The following is a 24,002-nucleotide window of genomic DNA, read 5'->3' on the forward strand; positions in this document are numbered from 1 at the left end:
AGTGAAGCTCTGTCCAATCCAGTGATCCCAATAAAGAGATCTTGGCACTCAAGTGTTGTGGAAAATGCAAGGGGGGGGGGGGAGGCTTTTTCCATGTGCTTTTCCCACTATCTCTACAGCATACTTAAAAAAACAACCCCAAACCAAACCAGTTCCAAAAGCTCAAGAGAGAAAGCACCCTGCCTTCCTGGAGCTGGCTGAGGCAGAGGGGAGAGACAGCTGCCTGCAGGGCACCCAGGGCTCCCTCAGGCTGCCTGGCCCCAGGACACAGAACAGGCTGTTCCCGTCTGAAACGCTCACTGCTGCCCGTGCAGCTTTCTAATGGGATTGTTATTGCACAAGGGAAATGTAGGTATTGCTCTGGGGGAGTGGGACATAAAGGCAGCTCCCTCCCAGCAGGAAAAGCACCAGTGGACAGTGTCCTGCCCCCCGCCCCAAGTCACCCCCAGAACCAGGAGAAAGTTCAGCCGTGCTGGCTCCTGTCCAAACTTCACCCCATCAGAGCCTGGTCCTTGGCTCTTTACTTTCCCCTCCCACATTCCCGGCCTGGGAGGCAAAGGAAAGCAAGCAGGGGCTGGCGGGGGGAGGACAGCTCCTTCTTGCAGAGGAGTAGGGACTGAGGGAAGGTCTCAGACATATGGAGAAGCCTGTCCAAGAAGAGGGTGGAGCCAAGGAGGGTAGAGCCATAGCTCCATAAAACCTTACTGCCTTCTCTCACCACGTGCCCTTGGACTGTCTGCTATTAATTGCACCTCCCTATTCTTGCAAAAACATTGCTTTGCTACTTCATGCTTTCAGTTTTCTTTCAATACTGCTGTCCTGTTCAGCCACCCTTCCACCACCACTCCACCCAGAGTAGAGTGCTGTAGCAAAACTGAATTTTGCTATCCAAGGTATCTTTCCAGTTGCAAAATTCCATGTTCCTGTGTCTAAAAAGGCTTGACAGATTTCTGCTTCTTTCTGTGCTTTTGCTAAAGAGTTCCCAGTTGTGTCTCAAAATGTTTTCTCAGTTTGGAGCTTATTCCAGCTGTTGGTACCCTTTCTTATCGCAGGATAATGCCATCTGCCTGTCATCTTCTTTTATCCTCTGGCAGTCTATTTATGGATAGTACAAACATTTCCCACTGTGAAGAGAACCCAGTAAAGGGAAAGGCAGTGTAGCAACAGAGGAGAGCAATGTTACGAACAACAGGACTAAGTAATCCTTGCATCTGCTTCTTCCACAATCAATGTATTAAAATATAGAATAAAGAGATGAAGCTATTTGAAAGGCATCTGCCTTCACTCTCTTCACTTCCGTAACAACAGCTACTACAAACTGCAGTAAGAAACATTTATGTCTGGGCTGGCAAACTCCTTTCATGGTATTGCTGACATCTTCCATGAAATCCTGACACTAAACTACACGGCATAGCACTACTAGGTGCTCCTATGGAAAAGAACGTGTTTTTCTGATTGATTATCAATCAGGGACAAAACCAACAGGGAACACAAGAAACATGACCAACTTAAAAAAAGGGGGAAAAAAGTTTTATTACCCTTTGCAAAAATAAATGCTTATTTAAAAAGATTATAGAGAAGTATAGCTGAACTTCTAATACCTTACTGTGGTCACACAACTCCTCCTCTAAATTCCTGCTTGCCCTTGCTTAAGATCTTATAAACTATCACTCACCATCTTTGTAAGGTAAAGCTTCATGGGACAAACACTGGTGCTTCTGCAGCCAGTGACTGACCATCTATTACATCCAAAGCATCTTGGATTTTTCTTACCAGTTATTTGTCATCCTTTGTTAAATGAGACCTCTCCTATAGTGCAAAATATAGGATTGCTGAAGGGTCACACTATTACAATCATTAAGAAATTAAGACAAGGTGAAAAAAAGTATCAATATTTTTTACAACTGTGGGCACTTGTTTAACGCATTTTCTCTCTCTGATTTTTATTTATTAAGAGGTAACATGAGCCGGGATTCACAAGTAAAGAAACGCTTCTGTGAGAATCCTAAACATTGGGGGTACCAGGATGAGGTTTACTTTGACTGTCCCCATCTTTTTTTTCTCCAAAGCCATCTGACTAATGCTGACAAAACCTATATTGCCCTCCATAGCTTACCTAACTACAGGAATGCTGCTGCAACCCAGCTGCCTTTATTACAGTAAAGAATCAGTATCTCAGCATGATCTCACTCTGGATCATGCCTCACATCATCAGCTCTTAATGGGTTTATGACTTGTGTGGATTACTAAGCAATTGCTGTAAAAGTAATAGTGCTGGGAATTTTATAGTTTTATCATTTTATTTCAGACGTGAGAAATAACTTCCTAGAGGACTGTCATTCCTGCAAGGTGTGTCAACTCAGAGCCAAAGATGAGCTCTCTCTGGAGTAGCTCTTCAGCAAGTAGTGTTCAAAAGTACAGAATCTGCAACTCTGCAGATTCAACAGATGCAACTCTGGAAACTCAAATATATCAGATTGAGGCCTTTACCAATAACATATGAAAGGAAAACATTTTAATACCTTTTCAGCAGTGATTATCATTACGATTGCTTTCTTACATTCATACAACACAAACTCACCACAGTTCATAGCTGAAGTCTCTTTTGAAATACACAGGTATTTCATTAGCTTGCTTTGGGTACTACCCTATGATACACTTCCTTCCAAGCAGGCTGGAATAAAACAAAAGAATGGTCCTCAGTTTTAAGAATAAAAGTCATTTTTCTCAAAACAGGCTGTTGAAACGTAAATAAAATTGATAGATTGGAAGAAGCCAAATATGAGGAAATGCATGTTATAGGACACTGAAACTTGTGTGTGGGAAGAGGTTACCCTTCAGGGGTGGAAGAAGACAGGAAGACACCATGGTGACACCATGCCCCGAAAAGCGCCACATATATTTATGCACAATTAGACAGACACACAGAAAAACCCCACGAATTCAATGGAGGACTTTCTGTTCCTAATGAAAACTGGTACTATTTCACCTCAGCAGGAACAGCAACACTGATCAAGTCTCATTTGTAAAAATACTCTTGCATTGCTAACAATTTTCAGGAGCAGTAGCAACGGAGCCTAAGGTTAAGTCAGATTTGCTGTGGGGATGTGGAGTTGGTTGGTCATGTACGTGGCATAGGCTTTTTTATTTTGCATTCAGGTATTTGCTTTAGGAAAGATCTATAAGGATGAGGACGTTTATTCAGAAAGATAAAGTGTGTTAAAGTGCATGAAGGCTCATCTGCTGCCTGGCAGAAGTTGAATTCATTATACGGGGTGCATAGGGTGACGGTGATGCTGTGTCAATCTGAATATTCCCATCAGGCATATGCATGTGGGAACATGTGGGAGGGAAGAAAGAAAGGAAAGGGGACAATGGACACATCAGCACACTCAGCAGAGCGGCCGTTTGGAAAGGTTGTATTCCCATCAGCTCCCTCCCCATTAAATCCAGCTGACCTGACAGGAATCCAAGTCTAGAGACATGCCCAGGATCACCACATTTCCTCCTGCCTCTCATTTTAACATACATACAAATTATCAACCTTACAAGCCTGCATTGCTTAACTGTCACAACTGAGTTACCATCCATAAACAGTCAACATGCAGGAATTCATAGAATTTCACTCACCTCTTGCCTTCTGTCTTCATTTGCCAACTCTGATCATACCGATTTTACTGCATAAAAATTTTGGCTTCTATCCCAGTGTGACACTTATTAGTGCTGCTTGAGTTAGTTATGCTGATGCTGGATTTGCAATCTAGTTGAAAGTGATCCAGCCACTAGTTTTGCAGTTGAAAAATGCATACTGGAAGATTTTACACCATCTAATGCTATACTGCAGGTGTCTTTCTCTACCTCAATGTTTATAGCATCCATCACTGCATGCTTCCTTCTTTCAGTGCTGAAGCTGGTCCTAGGAAATGAAAGGACTGTTTTCATACTGCTTACAACCATATTAGGCAATTTTGATACTTATCTTTCTTTCCACAGCAAGCAAAATGATTTATAATGCCAAATTTCTTGCATGGTGTTTCTTTCCTAGTCCTTGGATTCCATTTAGTTTGGCCTAGGTAGTGACTCATGCAGATCTAGATAATCCATTCTCTGGACAGTTCAGCTGACCCTGCTGTTGGAAGCACTTCTCTTAAAGGCAAACAAATTAAAACCAAAACCAATCACCTATAAATCAGAATGTGTCATGAACAATCCTATTCTCTAAATAAATGTGTTAATGTCTCTAAATGTACATAGTAGTGGAATTCTAATGTCTTTAAGATAATTATCTGTTCCCTTTTCTGTTCCTTGCCTTTGAAGACACACACTTTATCTCACCAGTCCCACTTGGCTTGGGGTTATGCTAGTCAAACTTGGAAACAGTGACTCAGTTGTTCAAGTTTCCCCATTGAGATGGTAAAAGTGCATTGTTAGACCAAAAATTCTGAGCCAAGATAAATTACTGAGGGAACAGAAGGTCATTGTCCGCAAAGTTACCTTCTGTCATCAGGCATCCTGTTTTGAGATTCTGTCTGTCACCCTGGAGAGGTGTAAAAACCAGAAAAACTAATGAAATAGGGGAGATTATCATAAGAATAAGATACAGTAGATTTCAGGAAAGGCATTCTAAGAAGAAAACTTCACTTAAGTCTGGAATGCAAAGATTTGAGAAGGATACATAAGGCTCACCCTACACCTAACCTATCTCTGATGAAAGTCTCAGGATGCATGCAGATGGAACTGTAAATGAATTAGGTTTCAAGTGCTCTGAAAATAAGAGATGTAATAATGCAATACAGAGAAATGGACAAGGCAGATCAGCGGAGAATTGTTCCAGATGGCAAAATGGAAATACCTTTGTTATTAGAGACCATGAACTCCAGAAATGGAATTTTTCATTGCAATTATCTGTAAAAACGAGAACAGTTAAATTCTAACATGATTAGCCAGATTGATTCAACTATCAGGGCAAATTTACACTACTGAATTAAAAATTCCTAGAGAAGTTCCTGGGCACTCAGACCAACTAGCATGGGAATGGTGCACATCTCCACTAGTAAATTCTTCTAACGACCAAAACTAGGTGGCTGCATACAAATTTGCTTATTGGAAATGGTTCCTGGGATGTTCTAACTTTCAAACCATACCCATGAAATATTTGCAAGTGTGCTAGCTGGCAACTGTCAAAATCATGTCAAAGAACGTATTACTCATTTCTAGTATAAATGATTGCATTCATGTCTCCAGTTCTATTTAGTTTATTAGCATCCCAGAATCTCCGCTTTCAGTACATACAGAACAATTTAATGGTTTATTTAAGAAAAGGGAAATTAGTATAAGTAAAATCTTGCTCACTATTAGAGATAGAATCCAATTCTTTTTCTCGAAGCAATGACTTTTACTTAGAAACTAAGACGATCTGTTTTCCAATATTGCCTCCATTCATCATGGACTGGAAAGCGGCTTCAAGAGAAATAATGAAATTAGTTAGTGCCAAGCAAAATGTGCCAAGTAACTTTTGAAAAAGAAAAAAAATGGTAGAAGCAAATGCATGAGACAGCTCCCCAAAAAGGAGAGATAACGTTTTGGACCTAAATATATTTATCCTTAATGACACGCTAAATTAAGAATGAGGAAAAAAAAAAACCTGTCTGTAACAAACTACTAAGGGCAGTTTTGTGTAACAATTAAAAGACCTGATTTGTAAGCAAGTGTTTGGCCCTTTACAAGTTAACGATTACATTTGTTGCTTTTGTGATGTGCCATACAAATACCAAACAGAAATACAAGGTGTGACTGGGGAGCCCACAAATGCTGTAGGTTTCACAAGCCTTTGTGAAAGGAAAAGGTTTATAAATGCTTTATATAGTACAGTAAATGCGGGAAGCTGGAGCAAAACAATAAATATCTGACTAAACAAAGTATGAAATATGACTGCTGTATTTGATCAAATTCCTTCAAAATACATATGTATACCAGTAAGTAGCAATGACTAGAAGAAATTTAAATCTGCAAGATTTGGCTATCACTTAATTCTGCTTGTTTCCAATCTTGTGGGACTAAAGACTGAATGGACTAAATCATACTCTTCCTTGTTACTTGAAAGGGAAGCACTCTTACAGCACATCTTGAATCACCTGGCTCTCTGGCTTTGTCTCACTGGAGTCACAAGACTCCCTTCACTTTTATATTTTTTTTGTTACAGATTTTTCTGAATAGGATACAGGCTCTTTTCTTCCTTTAAAAGAAATTATTTTTTACTTTGTTTAGCAATCTCTACTGTTTTCCCCTTTCTTGTGTGTACTTTTCAATTTATTTTTTGTTGGCAAATCCCGTAACAAGCACTTGGTATCTAATGATACTGAGCTTTTTAAAGTATAAGTTCAAGGTTTCCAAAAAACCGTTTCCCTACACATAAGTTCTAAGAAATGGGCAGCACTTTAAATCTGTAAGATCAGAATGACTGAGCTGCTAAGGTAGCAGTTTAACAATTAATCCCCCCCCCAATAGTAAAACAAACAAAATCTCAAAATTTATATTCAGTGTTTTTTTTAAACACAAAATAATCTTTTCACAGAACATTTTAATACCTTGGGAAAAAACTCTGTTTTATTATAACATAAAAATCATGTTTTAGATAAAATACAAAAATCTGAATTGGCAAATGAAACAAAGGAGGTAGTTAACCTCTCCTGTCATTGTACTTAATCAGATTATTATTCTCAGAAAATGGTATAAAAATCTTACCACCAACATTTGCCAAGCCTTCTACCATGGTCTCTCTGACCTGTCAATGCAAACAAGTCCTTTTAGCTTTCTTCAAACAAGATTAACATTTCTTAGAAACTGCCACAAAACTACCAAAATCTAAAGAATTCTCTTGCTACAATGGACAGTGCTCTGTTTGGGCCAGATTCTTTCATCAGGAGAGGAGTAACTACTTTCTGATGAACGTATAGGCAATTTAATTCAGAACTGGAACATCCCTGTCCCTGACAAAATTTCACGTTTCAGGATTTTCCACAGGAAAATTTACTGATCATCAGAAGAATCAAAAACTAATTTAGACAGACCTCACAGGGAAAGGATGGATAAAGCATCTATGCATCACAAAATAATAAATGATGATTATAAAGCTTGAAACAAAACTTCAGACAAGATCTCCCAAAGCAGAGGACACTAACTAGTCAGGTGTTTGAAAGTACATATTTCTGAAGGTCTGATCCCTTAAGTAAAAAAGCAATTGCACTTTATGCTGAAAGAAAGAATACAGACATCAGTGGCAGAAAAGTCTGTCATACTACAGTTACACCATCTCAGCAGGTACCTACTGAAACAGTGCTACTTCATAAGCTTTCAATTATACTTACACATTCTTAAGAAAATATGTTCAATTCTGAGGCACGATAAGAGAGACAAGGACAAAGAAACTGGACTTCTTGTAGCCAGACCATGATCTGAGAAGACAGTATCAAAGGCCATCGATTAAATGTAAAAGTCCTTACCTTCAGTTTACCCTCTTGGATCCACTGACAGAGTTGTAATACACTAGCTTCCTGTTTGTCCATATAGTTCAACACCAGGAATCTTTCCCTGTGAAAGAAAAGAACGAGCCTTGAATTAAGAAACGTTGGGAAGCATATTTTGTAATCTTTGCAACTCTTTTCAGGAAACAGCATTACTGAAACTGAAGGGTTATGAGTACTAATTACAATGCAACACAGCTCAGAGCTTTGCCAGCTTGTTGAGACAGCTCCCTGCAGTGGGAGCTTGACAGTAACACCAGACTTAGACAAGTAATTTTGTTCAAGTATCAGAGAGAAGAGTAATAAAAATCAAGTAGTATCACCAGAACAACCAAATGTCCATAAAATGTGAGCAAATTCCTATTCTTTTTTACCTTTTTTTTATGTAGTAGGGAGAATAATTAATGGACTTGCTGTTAGATGACAAGTATAAATTAACTTTCAGGCTCCCCAAAATTTTGCATATCCTGCTGTCAGAGCTGTCTGTAGTAATCAAGAGAAACTGAAACGATCATCAAAAAATTATAATTACTTGTAGCAACATAGTGATTAAATTCTCCACTGCCTTCTACTATACATGGTGTACTTTAGTATTTTTATCCATTTTTAGAAGTGCAGACAACAGCAACAGGGACAAGAAAATAATTTTAATTAGAAGAGGTCAATCCATTTGCACAGAAATCCAAAGTGTCCCTAACTTTCTGCAATGCAATGAATGAAAAAAATCTCATAAAACTCTGCTCCTAAGATCTGCCTTAGCTCCACTTGAGTCCTGACAGGATATTCAGCAATTCCCGTAACAAAAATCAATGTTTTACCTGTATATATCTGTCACACCTACAGTCCCATTATCCCATTATACTGCAAAACCCCAAATACTAAAAATGTAATTTCAATACATTCACTGCATCAGCTGCATCCTTACTTTAACAATATTTGATTTTGTCTCTGCCTGAACTACTACACGTGGGGAAAAGGCATTCTGCAAAACATCTGAGAACAGAACCATGGCAACACCTTCCCTTGTACTGAAGAATGTGTCAGAGACTCCAAGACTCAATCAAGCAACCACAAACAAAGTATAACAGACAACTATGCTAATGTGTAACAACATCCTTTCCTATTTTTTTATGCCAATACAGACAAACGTAAGAGAAAGGATTTACTGATGTTGTGATTATAATTTCCTTTTTTATTATGGCAACATTCTGTTCCAATTACACATGCCTATTGCAGATTTACAGACTACCTTCTGAGCAACAACATCAAGTGCGCAATCTACTTGGAACCCGGTCACAAGTTCTGGAGGAGAAATGTACCTTGTGATATTCCTTTCTTTCTGTATTTTTTCTATGTCAGGAGGCAGCGGAGGAGGATAAGGCACATCTTTATTATACTGAGAAATCTGTCCACACAGGATGATATGGCTGTTCCGATTCATCTGTTTGGGACAGAACAAAGTGAGAAAAATCACATTCCTTGGTCTCAGAAACTAAATTTTCCAGAGATGCAATAGATTATATTGCAAAATTTTCACATGGGTATCCTTATTTAAAGCCATATTTCCAAGAAAAGAGTGGGAAAATCGCAGGCAGTCCTGTTCAACCTATGACAACATTCAAATACATAAATGCAGGGTAATAGAGGAAAACTAAATGCTATACAGCCTATGCATAATTTTAAAAGGCATTAAATACAAGGAATGTAAGAAATTCTTATCTTACTGTTTGCCCTTTTTGTCAGGAGGTGAGGGGTAATAGGACAAAGAAGTTTGAAACAGCTGTTGGATACAGCTGGGATTTAGAGCTCCCAAAGATGGCCTTGCCACCAAAGCCCCCCTGCCATCAGACAGAGTAGTTTCACATTAACAATGAAGAGGACTAGTCAAGCATCTTTATGGAGGCCCAGCAGAGCTGGTCTTTTGTGAAGCCAGAAAACCAAAGCTGACAAAACACAAGATTACTACACCAACAGACAAGGTTTTAAGAATATTACCATGTCTCCTGGCCAAAGCAGTGAGAGACGAGGAGCCGATATTGTGCTTCTATTACTATACTGCCAGGCTAGTCCAAATGACAGACACTAACTTCAAATATCTGATTTCTCCTCAAGACCAAGATCAGCACCTAGCTTAGATCAGTGAAGTGGAAAGCCTGCTCTGCTGTACTGCAGGCTGGTCTCCAGTATGAATTAATCCAAAACTGGGCACACAGACACAGGGGAATGACTAGAATAAACCTGACAGCTGGTATAATCACCTGACTTATAACTGTATCGCTGATGTCTCCACCAACATTGTCAAAGTAAACATCCACACCTCCTGGGCAGAGTTTACGTAGCTGCTCTGCCACATCCTCCTTCTTGTAATTGATAGCAGCATCAAACCCCATTTCTTGGACCAAAATGGAGCACTTCTCATCTGTGCCAGCGATCCCCACCACTCTAGAGCAGCCCTCCAGACGGCCAATCTGCAAGCGCACAGTTAAAAAAAAAAAAAAAACCAACCAAACCCCCAAACAATAAAGAGAAGTTAGATCATTGGTCTGCGTAAGGGTACCGTGGGAGGGAGGGGGCCTTAGGGGGGTGTTACAATTATCCCCCATCCCACTAAACCCCAGGCAGCAAAGTTCAGCACATGCTCCCATCTCACGTGACACAATCCCCTCTTGTCACTCCCTCCTCACACCTAGAGAAAGGGCAGGTACAACCAAAATCTGCCATCTTTCCAAACTCACTGGCTGCAGGAGGTTTAGTCTGTGGAGTCAACAACAACTGGCAGTACTGGAGAGCCAAATACAGTATAAAATCACCATCTGCCAAGTACAGTAGCATAGCTAATAAAAGGCCAAAAAAGATTGGACAGTAATTGATTTAAATATATTCTTCATAGATTTGCTTATGCATTGTTTTTTCATAGCTTCTCTTTATCAGTAAGTCTTAAGCTTGCTTAATATCTACTGTGTTTGTATATCGATGGGGGGTGGGGTGGGTGTGTGTATTTGTAGATATGCACATACACACAAACACAAACACACCACAACAGGTTCTGCAAAGCTGAGCAGGTTAAAAGGGCTGCATATCTCAAAACACAAAGGATGTCATGGGACACAACACAGAAGGTTTACTACATTTTTTTACTGACTATTTTCTAATATAGAGAAAAAAAAAAAAGTCACCAGTCAACTCAAAGACTGTGTTCAAATGGCAGACTACTACATAAATATATAGTAAATACATGTATTTATACCATCTACTTTATTTAGTGACAAGTAATCACCTTGGGCCATTTTCTCCTATGCCAGTTTCATGAAACTTAAGTTTCACACAAAACCTTTCTCAATGAGAGTTTGAGCCAATTCTGTGAAACTGGCCCTTCCCATGGAGTTATACCTGTTCACGTTTACAATGATTTTATCTGTACATTTACTAACCAGTGTGTTTCAGAAGATAAACTTGGTAACAGAGTATGCTTGTATGTCTTAAGCCTACCTACCTGGCCAGCCAAAGAGCCACAGGCACCGGCTGCTCCGCTCACCACCATTGTCTGATTTGCACCCACAGCCACGTGTCCTTTCTCCTTTATACCTAACAGGGCTGTCAGTCCTGTAATGCCAGCTGCACCGAGAAAGTAGGAAAGGTGTCCATTTACAAGTTGTGGAACAAGCTACAAAACAGAAACACATGGTGCTTGTTCATTTCTTTTCACAGATGAGATTTTGCTGTTTGCTATTTCATTGTCTGAGGATAGAAGACTAACTCAGGATATTTACCAGGCAAGGTACAACTGTTAGGGACAAGTTGTCTATAAACTAGCTCTACCCTAATAACAAGTTTATACAAAATGAAACAAAGATTGTATTTCCATAGTTTTAGAAAAAGTTTTTAAACAAAGTCACTCACAAAAACTTAAATTACAGAAGTGTCAAAAAGCAGCTGGGAGGTAAGTTTCCAGCAATGGTGAACTATCCCTGTGTTAGCATAAAGGATAAAGTAGCATCATTTTCTCAAATATGGTGACTGCAGATCAGTGGCAAAAGGTCCTAAGGAAGGAGTTTACTGGAAAGTACACATTCTTAAACTACAGTAATTTTCTGTCACAAGAGGATGATCAACACAATATCCCTAACGCACTGTTATCACTTCACTTTCAACTTCACATTGAATACCCTTTCTCCTGTGGATGTAAAATCTCAAGTAAAAGCTTTCACTAACATATGTTAATGAAGTAAATTGAATTAAATATATCTAAAGCCTTTTATGTCTTATGACTACACTCATGTATAATGATGTCTTATGTCTTTTATGTCTTATGACTACACTCTCATAGAATAATTAACAGAATTAACAGAAGCAGATTCAGGGAAATTTATTAAAAATCCAATAATTGAAATAATACTGGCATGTCTGGTAACCAACAAAAGCATTTACATTTTAATTTGTTAAGAAAAAAGAGAAATTGATACAGATTTTGCCACCTGTGAGTTGATCCACCTTCTGAGAACTGGTTGCTCCAGTAACACTGGTTTGGTTTTGACTAAGAAATACCATTAGCCGCTATTTTAAAGAAAGGTTTAGGAAAAGAAAATAGTGACAATATGGGGTTTGCATTTCCATTACCTTTTGTAGCAAGCTTCCATCTAGAATTGCCACTGTCTGCCAGGGCCAACTGAAGGAAATGACAAAGTCTCCTTTAGCAAGGTTATCGTGCTTGCTCTCCTCCACAATCCCAATGCCCCCACCATCAGCAACTTCAGACAGCTGCCAGGGCAGGAGGTAATCCGAGCCAGTATCCTCATTCATTCGACAGCGCTGAAAGACAAGGCTTTAATGAGAGGCTCTGGTGGAACACATGGTTTGTTTATGAGTTCAAATGAAGCTGGGGATGAGATATGTTTAAAACTTCAAACACAAAGGGCTACTCAAAAATCTCTCAATAAGCCCCAAATATTCATCATCTTTTCTTAGATCCCTCTTTCCTCTCTGTTTGCTCAGTACAAAAGGAGGACAGACCATTCTGATCTCCTCCAGCAGCGTTACCAAAGCCAACACGTTTTATAGACGCTGCCTGAAAGTCAGCCATGCAACCGAAGATGACTGGCTTGGGTCTGATGAGAATCGTATAAACGCCATTCCTTAACAGGATTAATCATAGAAATGCAGGACTGAAAAAAACACTCCCAAGTCCATAGCCATGCACTGAAGAACTGTCAAATATATGTAGACCATCCCTGACAGAGATCTGTTTAATGAAACATCTTGAAATCTGAGGTCTTTTCTTTCTGTCTCACCCTTTAGCCTGAGTTAGTTTTTCAAGATTCTTAAACTTTTCATCAATTCCCAAGCTAAACCTACTTTCCTGAAATTAAGACTGTTTCTTTTCTACTCTCTCCACCTATGCAGGGAACAAATGACCAGAATTGTCTTTAGAGCAAACTTTTACACACTAGCAGACTGGGTGTGTCTGGTTCTCCTCCTACCTTCACTTCCATCTCAACCCACAACTCTCCCAACCACATAATTTCTACAGTTTTGCAAAACTAGGTGCAAGTGCTGGTTATCGCTTCATTCACCCTCTCTCTGTTCGCATTGTTTACAAAGTATTGACATATTTTTGTCCTGCCATCACCCACTTACGGAGAAAACAAAACTGGTAAAAGCTAGATAACATTTAATTTGAATCATTTACATGTTTTGTCTAGAATTTTTTTGCCTGATCACATCCCTCTCTCACTTCATCATGAAATATTCTCCCTCCTCTACTCACACTCCCCTCAATTGAAAAATACTTCCTTCCACGGCCAAAAAACAGTTGTAAAATGTATATAAAAAAGGCAAAGTTCAGAAAAAGCTGATACAAACAAATCTGTAATGGCATACCAGGGGTCAGTCTCTACCTGGTCCTATAAAGTCATATTCCTATATATATATCTCACAGGAACATTAATGCCAAATTCCTTCCTGATACTTCATCAGAATGAAAAGAATTACTAAGCTATACTAGAGATACATTTGTCCTATAATTGGTAGCTTTGGTGTTAAACATCACGACAGAGTTGAAGATATTTTAAAAAACAAATTCTGGCTTAGCTCTAAGTCCAACACCTACCATGTAAGGGTCCACAGAGAGATAAAGGGTTCTGACACGCACTTGTCCCGCTTGGATTGTATCTGCTATTGTACTTTGTTCCAGTCGGAAATTTTCAGCCACTGGCACTCCATTCTTACCTAGAATCATTTTAAAATCAAACAAATAAATGAATCAAAATAGAGCTTCCATTAATTATTATGGGAAAGCCTTTTCAAAAAGTAGTCAAAGTCAAGCTATATTTTTACTCAGGTATAAAACTACTGACCAACTGCCAGGCTTTGTGTCACAGACTACAATTTAAATGTGTGCACTGCCACCATCCAAACTGCAGACTTGCTCATCTCTCAGCTTGCACTTACCTGGGCCAGTACCAGGTACTTGCACTGACTGGCAGTTTCCATGGTGTTTGCTACATATATTTTTTTATGAACAACTAGGGAAAATTAAAAAAAAAAAAAAGAGCTGTTCCCATTCTCAAAATATATCTATATACCCTATGTGCTGAAAAGCTCCTAACTTTCAAAACAATGACATGCATTGGGACTTCTCTCACATAACAAAAATATCATGCACTATTTTGTCAGTAGCAAATGACCATAAATTTTAACCAGGTAAGTTTTACACTCTCACCTTTTAGCCTCTTTTGACTCAGTGAGATAGGGGTGTCCTGGTTTAACCAGGATAGGGTTAAGTTTCCCCAGCAGTGGGGGGGGAGCTCTAGCCGGGTTATTCAGATACCATGCAGACTTCACATCCTGGCAGGTCACATTTTCCTGGCGCGGGAGCGCGGTGCACTCGTGGTTTTGTACATCGTGCTTCCCACTGCTGTATGTGGTAGCTATTTTGCTCTGTTAATTGCTATCACTATTACTGTTATTGCTGTTGTTTGTTGTGTTGCTATTGCATTGTTGTATTAAACCTTTCCTTATTTCAGTCTTGGGGCTTTGTATTTCACTCCCTTTGTGGGGGAGAGGCAGCGGCCGCGTGGTCTCAGACCCCGGCAGGGGCTAAACCACCACAAGGGGGAATACAGACAATTGTCACTGCACATACATATGCTGCAAGAGCACCCCTTCACAGCTACAGACCTCCTTAAATTAAAGCTTCCCAAAATCACCTATAAAATGTATGCCAAGAGCCCCAGAACTGGAGGCTTTGCCCTCAGGTTGGTACCACATGCAGCAGATCAATCAGACCAATCTGACAACTGGAACCACGGCACTACAAGGGAAGAGCCAGATACCCACGGATGTTTTAAGTCAGACTGACTGGGTGACTACAGCAGGCTACTGCTGTAACATTTGATTTGCATTAGGAAAGACTTATTTGCAGGTCACGCAACACTTCCTACCTCTTAGGAATATTTTGGCATTGAGCAGCACACAATACGTCCCCAAAAACTCAATGTACACATATGGGTCTTCTACAACACACAATTTATAAACTCACTATTCAAAATATTGTGCTGACATCGGTAACAAAGAGAATGTGTATGGAAGAATCAAGAAGTAAACAAATCCTCAACAGTGTAAATTTAAAAAACAAACACTCTGAAACACAGGAGGAATAAAAGATTCAATATTTACTAAAAGGAAACAAAAATGAACAGCAATAAAATACTTTAGTCATCTCTTAAAATGCAAAGAGAACAAATGTCAGAACTAAAAAGCAATTGCTTGCTAATCTTTCTTCGCTTTGAGTCCCTACGCTTAGGATTTTCTCATATATTATGCATTAACCCTTTTTTTCTCACCTAAAAGTTTAGAAATCTGTATATACAGATTTCTAAAGAAATACACTTCACAATAAACTTTATTTATTGCTCCATGCAATATTAAGATATATAAATGTCAATATCTTAACCTAGTGTCTGTTTCTAACTCGCCATTTTGGAGCATTAGGCAACCATAACAAACACATCGATCCTTTACTGGAGAGAAATACATACCAGGGCGTGAATTCAGCACTACTCTCTGTATAATCATCCCTGCTTTTGGAGCAATTCTGTGCTGGATTTCTACAAAGGAAAACATTGTTTGAAGGACTGAAACATAGATTTTCTTGAAAAAGAACATGCAACAAAGCACTAAGTAATTTGGAAACTGGGGATGAAATACAGGCCTCACCAACTTCAGCATCCATGCCCAAGAATCATTATGAAACAACCTCAAATGTAAAATGAACAAACTTGTGAATAAAGAGTTTCCCTGTTTATCTTGTTAAAGCTGTGATTTTATACAACATCACAGTAGCACTTTCTGGAAAAACTGAAAATCATAATGTACCATGCTCCTTGTAGAGATCATCACCACCCCCTACCAGGTTGTAGGAGACATGTTTGGTTTGCTTTCCTGCGCTGAGAACACTCTGTTCCCACCTAAAGGACACTGAGGCAGCTTTGCATGTGTAGGTCAGGTGTAACTCAAAGGCATGCACACGTGCCAGGCATAGCAGTATGCAGGTGTATGATAAAAAGACATTGTTGTATAAAATGTTTCACATGAAATAGCAAGTCTTTTGAGTAGCAGTGCATTTTCTCCTAAGAAATGGTCTGGCCCAGAGATGAGAAAGAATTAGATCACCATTTCATCTGTTTTACTGAAAAAATTTCTCTTTTTAAACTGTTGAAACTCAAGGAGAACTGCAAAATTGTGTTCTTGCAACCACAAGATGCCAAAGTGATTAACAGGGAATGAACTGGCTTTAACAGGAGAAAAATCATGATCTATGCTTTCAGAGCTAATACAATGTAAAAATGTTCTTCCTTCTATTCTCAGCTGAGTGTCATAAATAACCAGCCTCCACAAGAACCAAGGACATTAAGGAATGAAACATGATAGCTGATGTCTTTATTATAATATTTATTTTGCTGACAAGAACAGCAAATTAGAGTGAAGCTAAACAGATGAGCCTAGAAAGAGTACCTCATCACCACTTACCCAACATCTTTATTCTTTGAACACTGCAAAATACAGAACCTTCCGTCTGTGCTGTTACAGTGCTTACATTACAGCACTCACAGACCATCAAGAACTACAGCCTGGAGTACTGAAAAATATAATTAAAAAGTTATCAGGAGAAGATGGGCATATCCCTGGCCTTTCCCTCTCCTCTAAATCCCACAACTGACTCAAACCAAAAGTATCTCATTCACAAACCAGATAAAGGTTTAACATTTGATTGTGTTTGCACTTGAAAAGCTACATATTAGGCAAAAATTATTCAATAGTTAGTTTCTTTTCAGTATTTCAACACCTAAGGGTGCTACAAGAAAAACTACGAGAAATGGGTCTCCAATGTGTGTTTACAGCATCACATCAGTGAAAAATAAGTGACCTGCACAGTTCTTTGGACAGAACAATGCAGAACATCATCCTACAAAAAACCCCACACTTTGATGAAATTGCTAGTTACGGTTTAAAAACAAAAAATGTACACTGAAAATACAGGAGTTAATAGTTAAAGAGGGAAAAAAAACCTCCATTTTTATACCCACACAGCTGACAGAATTTCTGGAATAATATACTCATGTAAAACCCTATCAGCAAGAATGGCCTAAGATACACTTTGGCAGATCTTGGGTTCAGTATCATACTCAGCTATAGACTTCTTGTGTGATCACGGGCACATCACTTTGTACTTCTTTTACGAAATATTTTTCAGAACAAAATTCCCAATTCCTCCTGGTAACATCTGCCTAACAAAATTACATTCAAGTGGTACTGTTGTTATCCCCAGAGCAATTGTCTTAGATCTGAGAATCTGTGCTAATTCAATGAGCATTTTATAACTGTCAGATGTGCCCAGTGCAATTTAAAAGGACAACCATACTCTAGTAAACAATCTGCACACATACAGAACTTGGCTGAAGTTTATAACCCCTAATGAAACTGCTCTGTGCAGAAATAATGAGTTAAGAATGCAGTGACTATAAACTAACAGCAATCTGACAGCTCACATGGAATCTGGGCAAATCATTCCTCTATATGCTATTCATATTCAGTTCAAATCTATCCATGGCATTAAGGTTTGATTCCCTGTTTATAACCCATACAGAGCAGGCAGAATTGCTGTACAGCTCATGCCTTACAGAAAGGCCCACTATCGAAACTGCTGACTCAATTTTTGTTATCCTGCAACTAAATACCTGTATTATACAAACATGAAAACCCAATCTGAACAAGAAAAGAGATGATGAAAAGCATTTTTATTGTGCCTAACCCATACTTGAAATATCTGCTTTTTATGATAGTGGGGAAAAAAATAAGAGTTCTTTAAAGAAAAAAGCCAAAGATACTAACACATTAAAAGAAAGAAAAAGCAATACAGAGCAGCATAGAAAGATGAGAGTGGAAAAAGTATACAATCTAAGTTTAGATTACTTCTTTGAATGCCTGACATTGTGAGGGAACAAAAATGCTGTTGATTTCCCAGGTCATTTTCACAGCTTTTGGTTGAGAAGGCTGCGTACTAATTCAATTTGAAGATCTTCCAGATACTGCAAGTGGGTGGACAGAAAGCAAGGCTGGCAGCTGAACTGTCACTCATTCTATGGCAGCTGTCACAGTAAAATACAACACTGGAAATGGACATTTACTTGTAAATATGACTGCACTTACTCTACAGTGGAAGCCAGGACACCATTACACAAACAAATGTTCACACTAATATCATAACATAGTTAAGAACCTCACATTATAAACAATACGGAAGTGACTAAAAATAAGTAGAAGCACCATCCTTTCACACTGTAAACTGAGGAAAGCTTTTGGAGAAAGAGAACAGATTTTTTTAAAGTGAAATAAAGGGGATTTGTATCATATACATAATCCTTTTCGATACATGCAGAATGCTAGTGTGAAGGATGCTTTTGACTTTTTTTTTTTTAAAGACCAACAGGAAGCATTACTATTTTTTAGCTTTTCCAAACAAAAATAATCTGAGTTGGTTTTACTCTTTAGACAGATGGAGTAAAACTTAATTACAAGCTTTAACATCATCATTCTATGCCAAGATCACCTGACCCACCCTGTGAATACAACAGAAGCATTAAGCAGCACAACAGCAGTACCATCAGGGGAGTCTCAAGTATGTTTTAGCCCAATTTTATTCTTATCTCTTTCTCCCCTTGCCTGTTTTTTTCCCATTTTTGCAGACACACACACGACAACTCCTTTTAAAAACGTTAAATAAATTCCTCAGTGCTAAAATGCTTGTTTGTTTCTCCTGGACTTGGTTCCTATAACTTCTTGTTTCTGAGACTGCCTGAAGACACTGTTTTCAGTTACACCTACTTTTGCCAAAACGATTCACCTGCTTCCAAGTTGTTGCCCATGCCAGGTGCAGTCTAGTAAAAAAAGGAAGAGCAAGTACTTTCTCCCTCCTGTATGGGGCCCGAGCAGCATGGAGGAAGAAGGCAGTCAATCTAAATGGAGGACAAGTAAGACTGGAAGTCTCTGAAACTGCAGTGTCAAAAAGCTGGAACAAGAATCCTCAGAGGAAATTCAAAGAAAGAAACTTCAGGGACAAATGACTTTGAATGAGAAACATACAGGAAAGAAAGATGGTAAGGACTGGCACTAGGAATCTGTGAGAACAGAGAAACATGGCAAGAATAGCAACTTAAAGGCCAGCAAAACAGGGAAATGTCAACTAGAATGAGAGAGAACTAGAGAAACTGGAAATTACAAGACGGAACCAAGCAAACTGAGATGGGAATGGCTGGGCAAAAAACAGAAAACATTAACTGGCAAGGTGAGGAGAATGGAAATGAAAAAGCAAATGTAATGTATTAGGCACCAAAGTCACTACCATGCCCCTAAGGACCTCCCTACATTTGAGCAATGTTAATTAATTGCCAACTCAAGTTTTCAAAAAGTAGAAGTCAGAATCAATACTGACTGTCGTGAATAGAGAAAAATGCATGCCATAAAAAGTACTTTCATGAACTAAACTACTAAATCCAGATTTCCTAATGTAGCATGACCCATCACTGAATTCTCTGATGTGAAGTTCCTCCCATAGTGTTTTCTCCATGTGGATTCCCTGACACACTGTAGGGGTTGAGGGCAGGCTGCAATCTTTCCCTCAAGAAAGAAACAGGTGAGAAAGGAAGAATGACAATAGTAGTAGGATCTTGATCTAGCCATCTTTTTCTTCTTTTTTTATATTCCAAGAAGCCTAATATCTTTGAGCTTTTTATCAAATTTGACTGATGTACAGAGCAAAAGTTCCAGTAGGTATACACACTTGTATCCACACACAACAGGATTGTATAAACTTTACTTTTTCATAGCTAGGTGTCCCAAAAGCTTCAAGTTTTCAGGTACAACCTCTTGAGTATTTTTTTTAAAAAAACCAAACAGTTGCATTGTATTAGTTGCTGAAAATTGTTTAAAAATACCAAGACACAAGGCCTATTTTTTCTTAGCAGAATGTCAAGTCAGGAATGAACATAAGACTGCAGATTGCTGCCAGAAAGGAAGGAGCATCACTTCAGCAGAAGAAACACCTCATGTTTTCCCAAGAAACCTGTGATGCAGTACGCAGGGTCAGAGATTAGAGCAATCCTAGATCGTATAGATTACCCACTTTCCTAGGTGTGACCCAAGACCCAATTAGAAATCACTGCTCTCAAGGGTGGAAGAGCCCCTGGAGACCGCCCTGCAGATGGGTCGATACCAGTTTCAGAAACCACAGATGGAATAACATAGGAGAGGGAAACCCAGAGGTCAGGAGCACGGATGGATGTTCACATTTACGTGCTACGCAGCAGCCCTGACGCACGTGCTGAGGAGGAATCCCAGAGGAAGGGATTCCTCCATTCATCCCTGGCCGTAGCTTGATGTGGGGGCTCAGTAAAGCGCAATTCACGCCCCTGTTCTAGAGCTCAGGGCAATCCCAAATCTCTTCCAACCGTCAAACCCCTGCCCCCGCCTACCCTGCACGCTAATCCCCAAGGAAATGACTCCCGGGAAGGAGGGCAGGGGCCCTACCCCCTCAGGAGGGGCTCGGAGGGCGCTGCCAAGCTGCCCTCCAGGCGGAGCAGGCCGCAGGCCCTCCCGGTCCTACACCTGGCCTCGGGGCACGCTCATCTCGGTGGGGCCGGTGAGCGACCACTGCTCCACCCCCGAGGCCCCGCTGTGCCCAACCAGGGCCCCGCCGCCCCGCCCCCACCCCACTGTTAAGGGCCGGGGCCGGGGCCAGGGCCAGGCCGCGAGACGCTCCTACTCACCTTGAGCCGCGCCTCGAGTGCTCTGGCACTGCTGTTACGGGTCAAACAGGCGGCCGCGAGCCCGCCCCAGGCCCGCCGTGCGCATGCGCGCAGGTCTTAAACAGGGAAAGGCCGAGGGCCCCCGCTTAAAGCGGCGGGGCAGGAGGCGTACCCTCGGCAGGCGCCCGGGGCTGCAGCCCGCCAGCGGTCTCCCCGCCGCGGGAGGTGCCCGGTTTCGCTTTCCCCTACCGCTTCACCGGTGGCGCTGTGGGCCGGCGTCTCCTGCCGCGGGGGCGAGGTGACGGCGGGTGATCTCGTGAGGCGCTGGGAAAAGGCGCTACAGCGCGTGAGGGGTTTTCTGAGGGAGAGGGTAACGCTGAGAGATGTTTGCTCCTGGCGCCTTGTAGTGGGTGAGGGGGCTGCTCATTAGTGTGAGCAGTGTAAGGCTGTGCTATAGTCATTCCTAAAATCCCGGTCAAGTCGCTGTTGTGGGCAATATAGTATTGTATTTACAATATACATACTTTTGCTATGCTCAAATACAGATGAAGAGGCCTCCTATAGAAGGATGAATAACTGCAGAGCCAGAGCCCTCCTGGGGTGAGGTCCTGGCCCTGAGTAATCTGACCCTGTGTACTCGCCCTACGTTGTAGTGACTCACCGTGCTGGGAAGGCAAACAGGTCTGTGAAGTGGCCACCGAGTCGGTGGAAATTACTGTGGAGCTTCAAGTGACCGCTAAAGACTGGAAAACCTCTTCCAGACTAATGATCCTGATGACTTTGTATTCTGCCTCTCACATAAAGACAGGTAAAGCCTTTCTATTGTAGCTTTGCCCATAGCACTTTAATATAGGTCTGAAGTGAATGATTTATATTTATGCCACCATAATATACAAAACTTTGCATTTCACATTAGTTGTAATAACAACATTGGAACTGGGATGGTCTGGGACAAAAAATAAGGTATTTTAATAAGGGATTTCACAGAATCGTCTAGGTTGGAAAGGACCTTGAGATCATCTAGTCCAACCATAAACCTAACACTGACAGTTCCCATCTACACCATATCTCTCAGCGCTATGTCGACCCTACTCTTAAACACCTCCAAGGATGGGGACTCCACCACCTCCCTGGGCAATCCATTCCACTGCCTAATAACCCGTTCTGTAAAGAAATGCTTCCTGACATCTAGTCTAAACCTTCCCTGGCGCAACTTGAGGCCCTTCCCTCTTGTCCTATCGCTTGTTACTTGGTTAAAGAGGCTCATCCCCAGCTCTCTGCAACCTCCTTTCAGGTAGTTGTAGAGGGCGATGAGGTCTCCCCTCAGCCTCCTCTTCTCCAGACTAAACAACCCCAGTTCCCTCAGCCGCTCCTCGTACGACATGTGCTCCAGACCCTGCACCAGCTTCGTTGCCCTTCTCTGGACACGCTCGAGTCATTCAATGTCCTTTTTGTAGTGAGGGGCCCAAAACTGAACACAGCAATCGAGGTGCAGCCTCACCAGTGCCGAGTACAGGGGTAAGATCACTTCCCTGTCCCTGCTGGCCACGCTATTTCTGATACAGGCCAGGATGCCATTGGCCTTCCACCTGGGCACACTGCTGGCTCATGTTCAGCCGGCTGTGAATCACCGCCCTCCCCCCGTCCCCCGTCCCTGTCCCTATCTGACTGGCAGCTCTCCAGCCACTCCTCCCCAAGCCTGTAGCACTGCTGGGGGTTGTTGTGGCCCAAGTGCAGCACCCGGCATTTGGCCTTATTGAACCTCATACAGTTGGCCTTAGCCCATCGCTCCAGCCTGTCCAGGTCTCTCTGCAGAGCCTCCCTACCCTCGAGCAGATCAACACTCCCACCCAGCTTGGTGTCGTCTGCAAACTTACTGAGGGTGCATTCGATCCCTTCGTCTAGATCATCAATAAAGATGTTAAACAAGAGCGGCCCCAAAACCGAGCCCTGGGGGACACCACTCGTGACCGGCCTCCAACTGGATTTAACTCCGTTCACCACAACTCTTTGGGCCCGGCCGTCCAGCCAGTTTTTTACCCAGCAAAGTGTGCGATCATTTATACCACCATACTTTTGTTTTCCAACTTGTATCAGTTGGTCTAATGACAGGTCCACTTCTTACCTGTCACTGAAAGTAAGTCTTCAGGGTGGAAGTTGTTCCCATAGTTTCAAATGGGCATATCTTGTATGTAGAAGGCCTGCATTAAAATGAATACTGACTTGCCACATACTTGTGCAAGAAGAGAGCAGCACAATTCTTATAGAAATAGTTATTTCAGAAACCAATGTTACATGTCATTATATAAGCAAACAGGAAAAGATTATGAAGGGTATTAATGGAGAACTCCCTGTTAATTTAGAAGTAGTGTATCTCAATGGCTAGTAATAATTGAAAGAAAAGTGGGAAGAAGGTATGTGTAATTTTTTCCATGTTATGTAATGGCAGTATAAATTCAGATATTTTATAAAAGTACCAACAAAAAACCAACCCAAACCCCAACACATTAAATGGGCTTTCAAAATTTCTGTACAACCCCGCTTTCTCTTGCCTAGCCCAGGGTGACTTTGTTTCCTCCACAAACAAAGTTATGAAAGGTGGTTGCAGCAATCATCTGCAGTTTACTGTTTTAACCCTTATATTCACACACCCCCCCCCATTGTCTCTTTTGTTCAGTAATCGTTAAGTGAAGCTATTGTGAAATAAGCTTAGATGTGAATTTAAAATGCAGTAGCTATTCTGCACTGACTTGCCTTGTGGACACATGTTCTAGTCGAAGAATGCCTTGTTGTGGTTTAGCTTAATCCACCTCAGACCACACAAAGTCACCCTTCATGCGAAATAAAACTGTCCATGCAAGCAGGCCATGGTGGAATAGTTGTTACATAACAGGTATTAGGGATTGTTACCACATATAAACAAGGCTAAATCAACCTGGTTGTCATCATTTTAAAGTCAATCGGAGACGGGGCAGAGATGAAATGGGAGATGTGTTTATGCTGGAAGATGGATGTGGTCATTGTTAACAAACCATTGCTGCCACCCAACTAGTGAATGTCACTCAGTTGAGCCTTACTTCACTGAACAGATACTCCCCCCAATTCAAGGTTTTCTCTGACCAACTTCAGGCAAATTTGAAGAAACAAAACCATTTCTTGGCCACATGGTGGTGAAACA

General features: G+C 40.8%; 1 protein-coding gene and 1 long non-coding RNA gene across 3 annotated transcripts; both read right to left on the minus strand.

The window, feature by feature from the left end:
• Window positions 1-1,514: 1,514 nt before the first annotated feature.
• On the minus strand, window positions 1,515-4,978 carry LOC141943163 (uncharacterized). Its single transcript, XR_012628866.1, has 2 exons — window positions 3,631-4,978; window positions 1,515-2,674 (listed from the first exon to the last, which is right to left on the minus strand). It is a non-coding gene; the product is annotated as an uncharacterized LOC141943163 (long non-coding RNA).
• Window positions 4,979-5,239: 261 nt separating this feature from the next.
• On the minus strand, window positions 5,240-20,961 carry PTGR2 (prostaglandin reductase 2). 2 transcript variants are annotated; one of them, XM_074867906.1, is made up of 10 exons: window positions 20,846-20,961; window positions 15,560-15,628; window positions 13,630-13,748; window positions 12,141-12,332; window positions 11,017-11,187; window positions 9,782-9,991; window positions 8,843-8,964; window positions 7,503-7,590; window positions 6,745-6,784; window positions 5,240-5,460 (listed from the first exon to the last, which is right to left on the minus strand). In XM_074867906.1, the coding sequence occupies exons 2-10, from the start codon at window positions 15,594-15,596 to the stop codon at window positions 5,396-5,398; spliced, it is 1,044 nt and encodes a 347-aa protein (XP_074724007.1). In that variant the 5' UTR covers window positions 15,597-15,628; window positions 20,846-20,961; the 3' UTR covers window positions 5,240-5,395. The 2 variants fall into 2 exon arrangements, with proteins under 2 accessions (XP_074724007.1, XP_074724008.1); XM_074867907.1 differs by lacking the exons at window positions 9,782-9,991; window positions 20,846-20,961 and adding an exon at window positions 16,551-16,568.
• Window positions 20,962-24,002: the final 3,041 nt, after the last annotated feature.

This window comes from Strix uralensis, chromosome 4 (assembly GCF_047716275.1).
Source record: "Strix uralensis isolate ZFMK-TIS-50842 chromosome 4, bStrUra1, whole genome shotgun sequence".
Lineage (NCBI taxonomy): Eukaryota > Metazoa > Chordata > Aves > Strigiformes > Strigidae > Strix > Strix uralensis.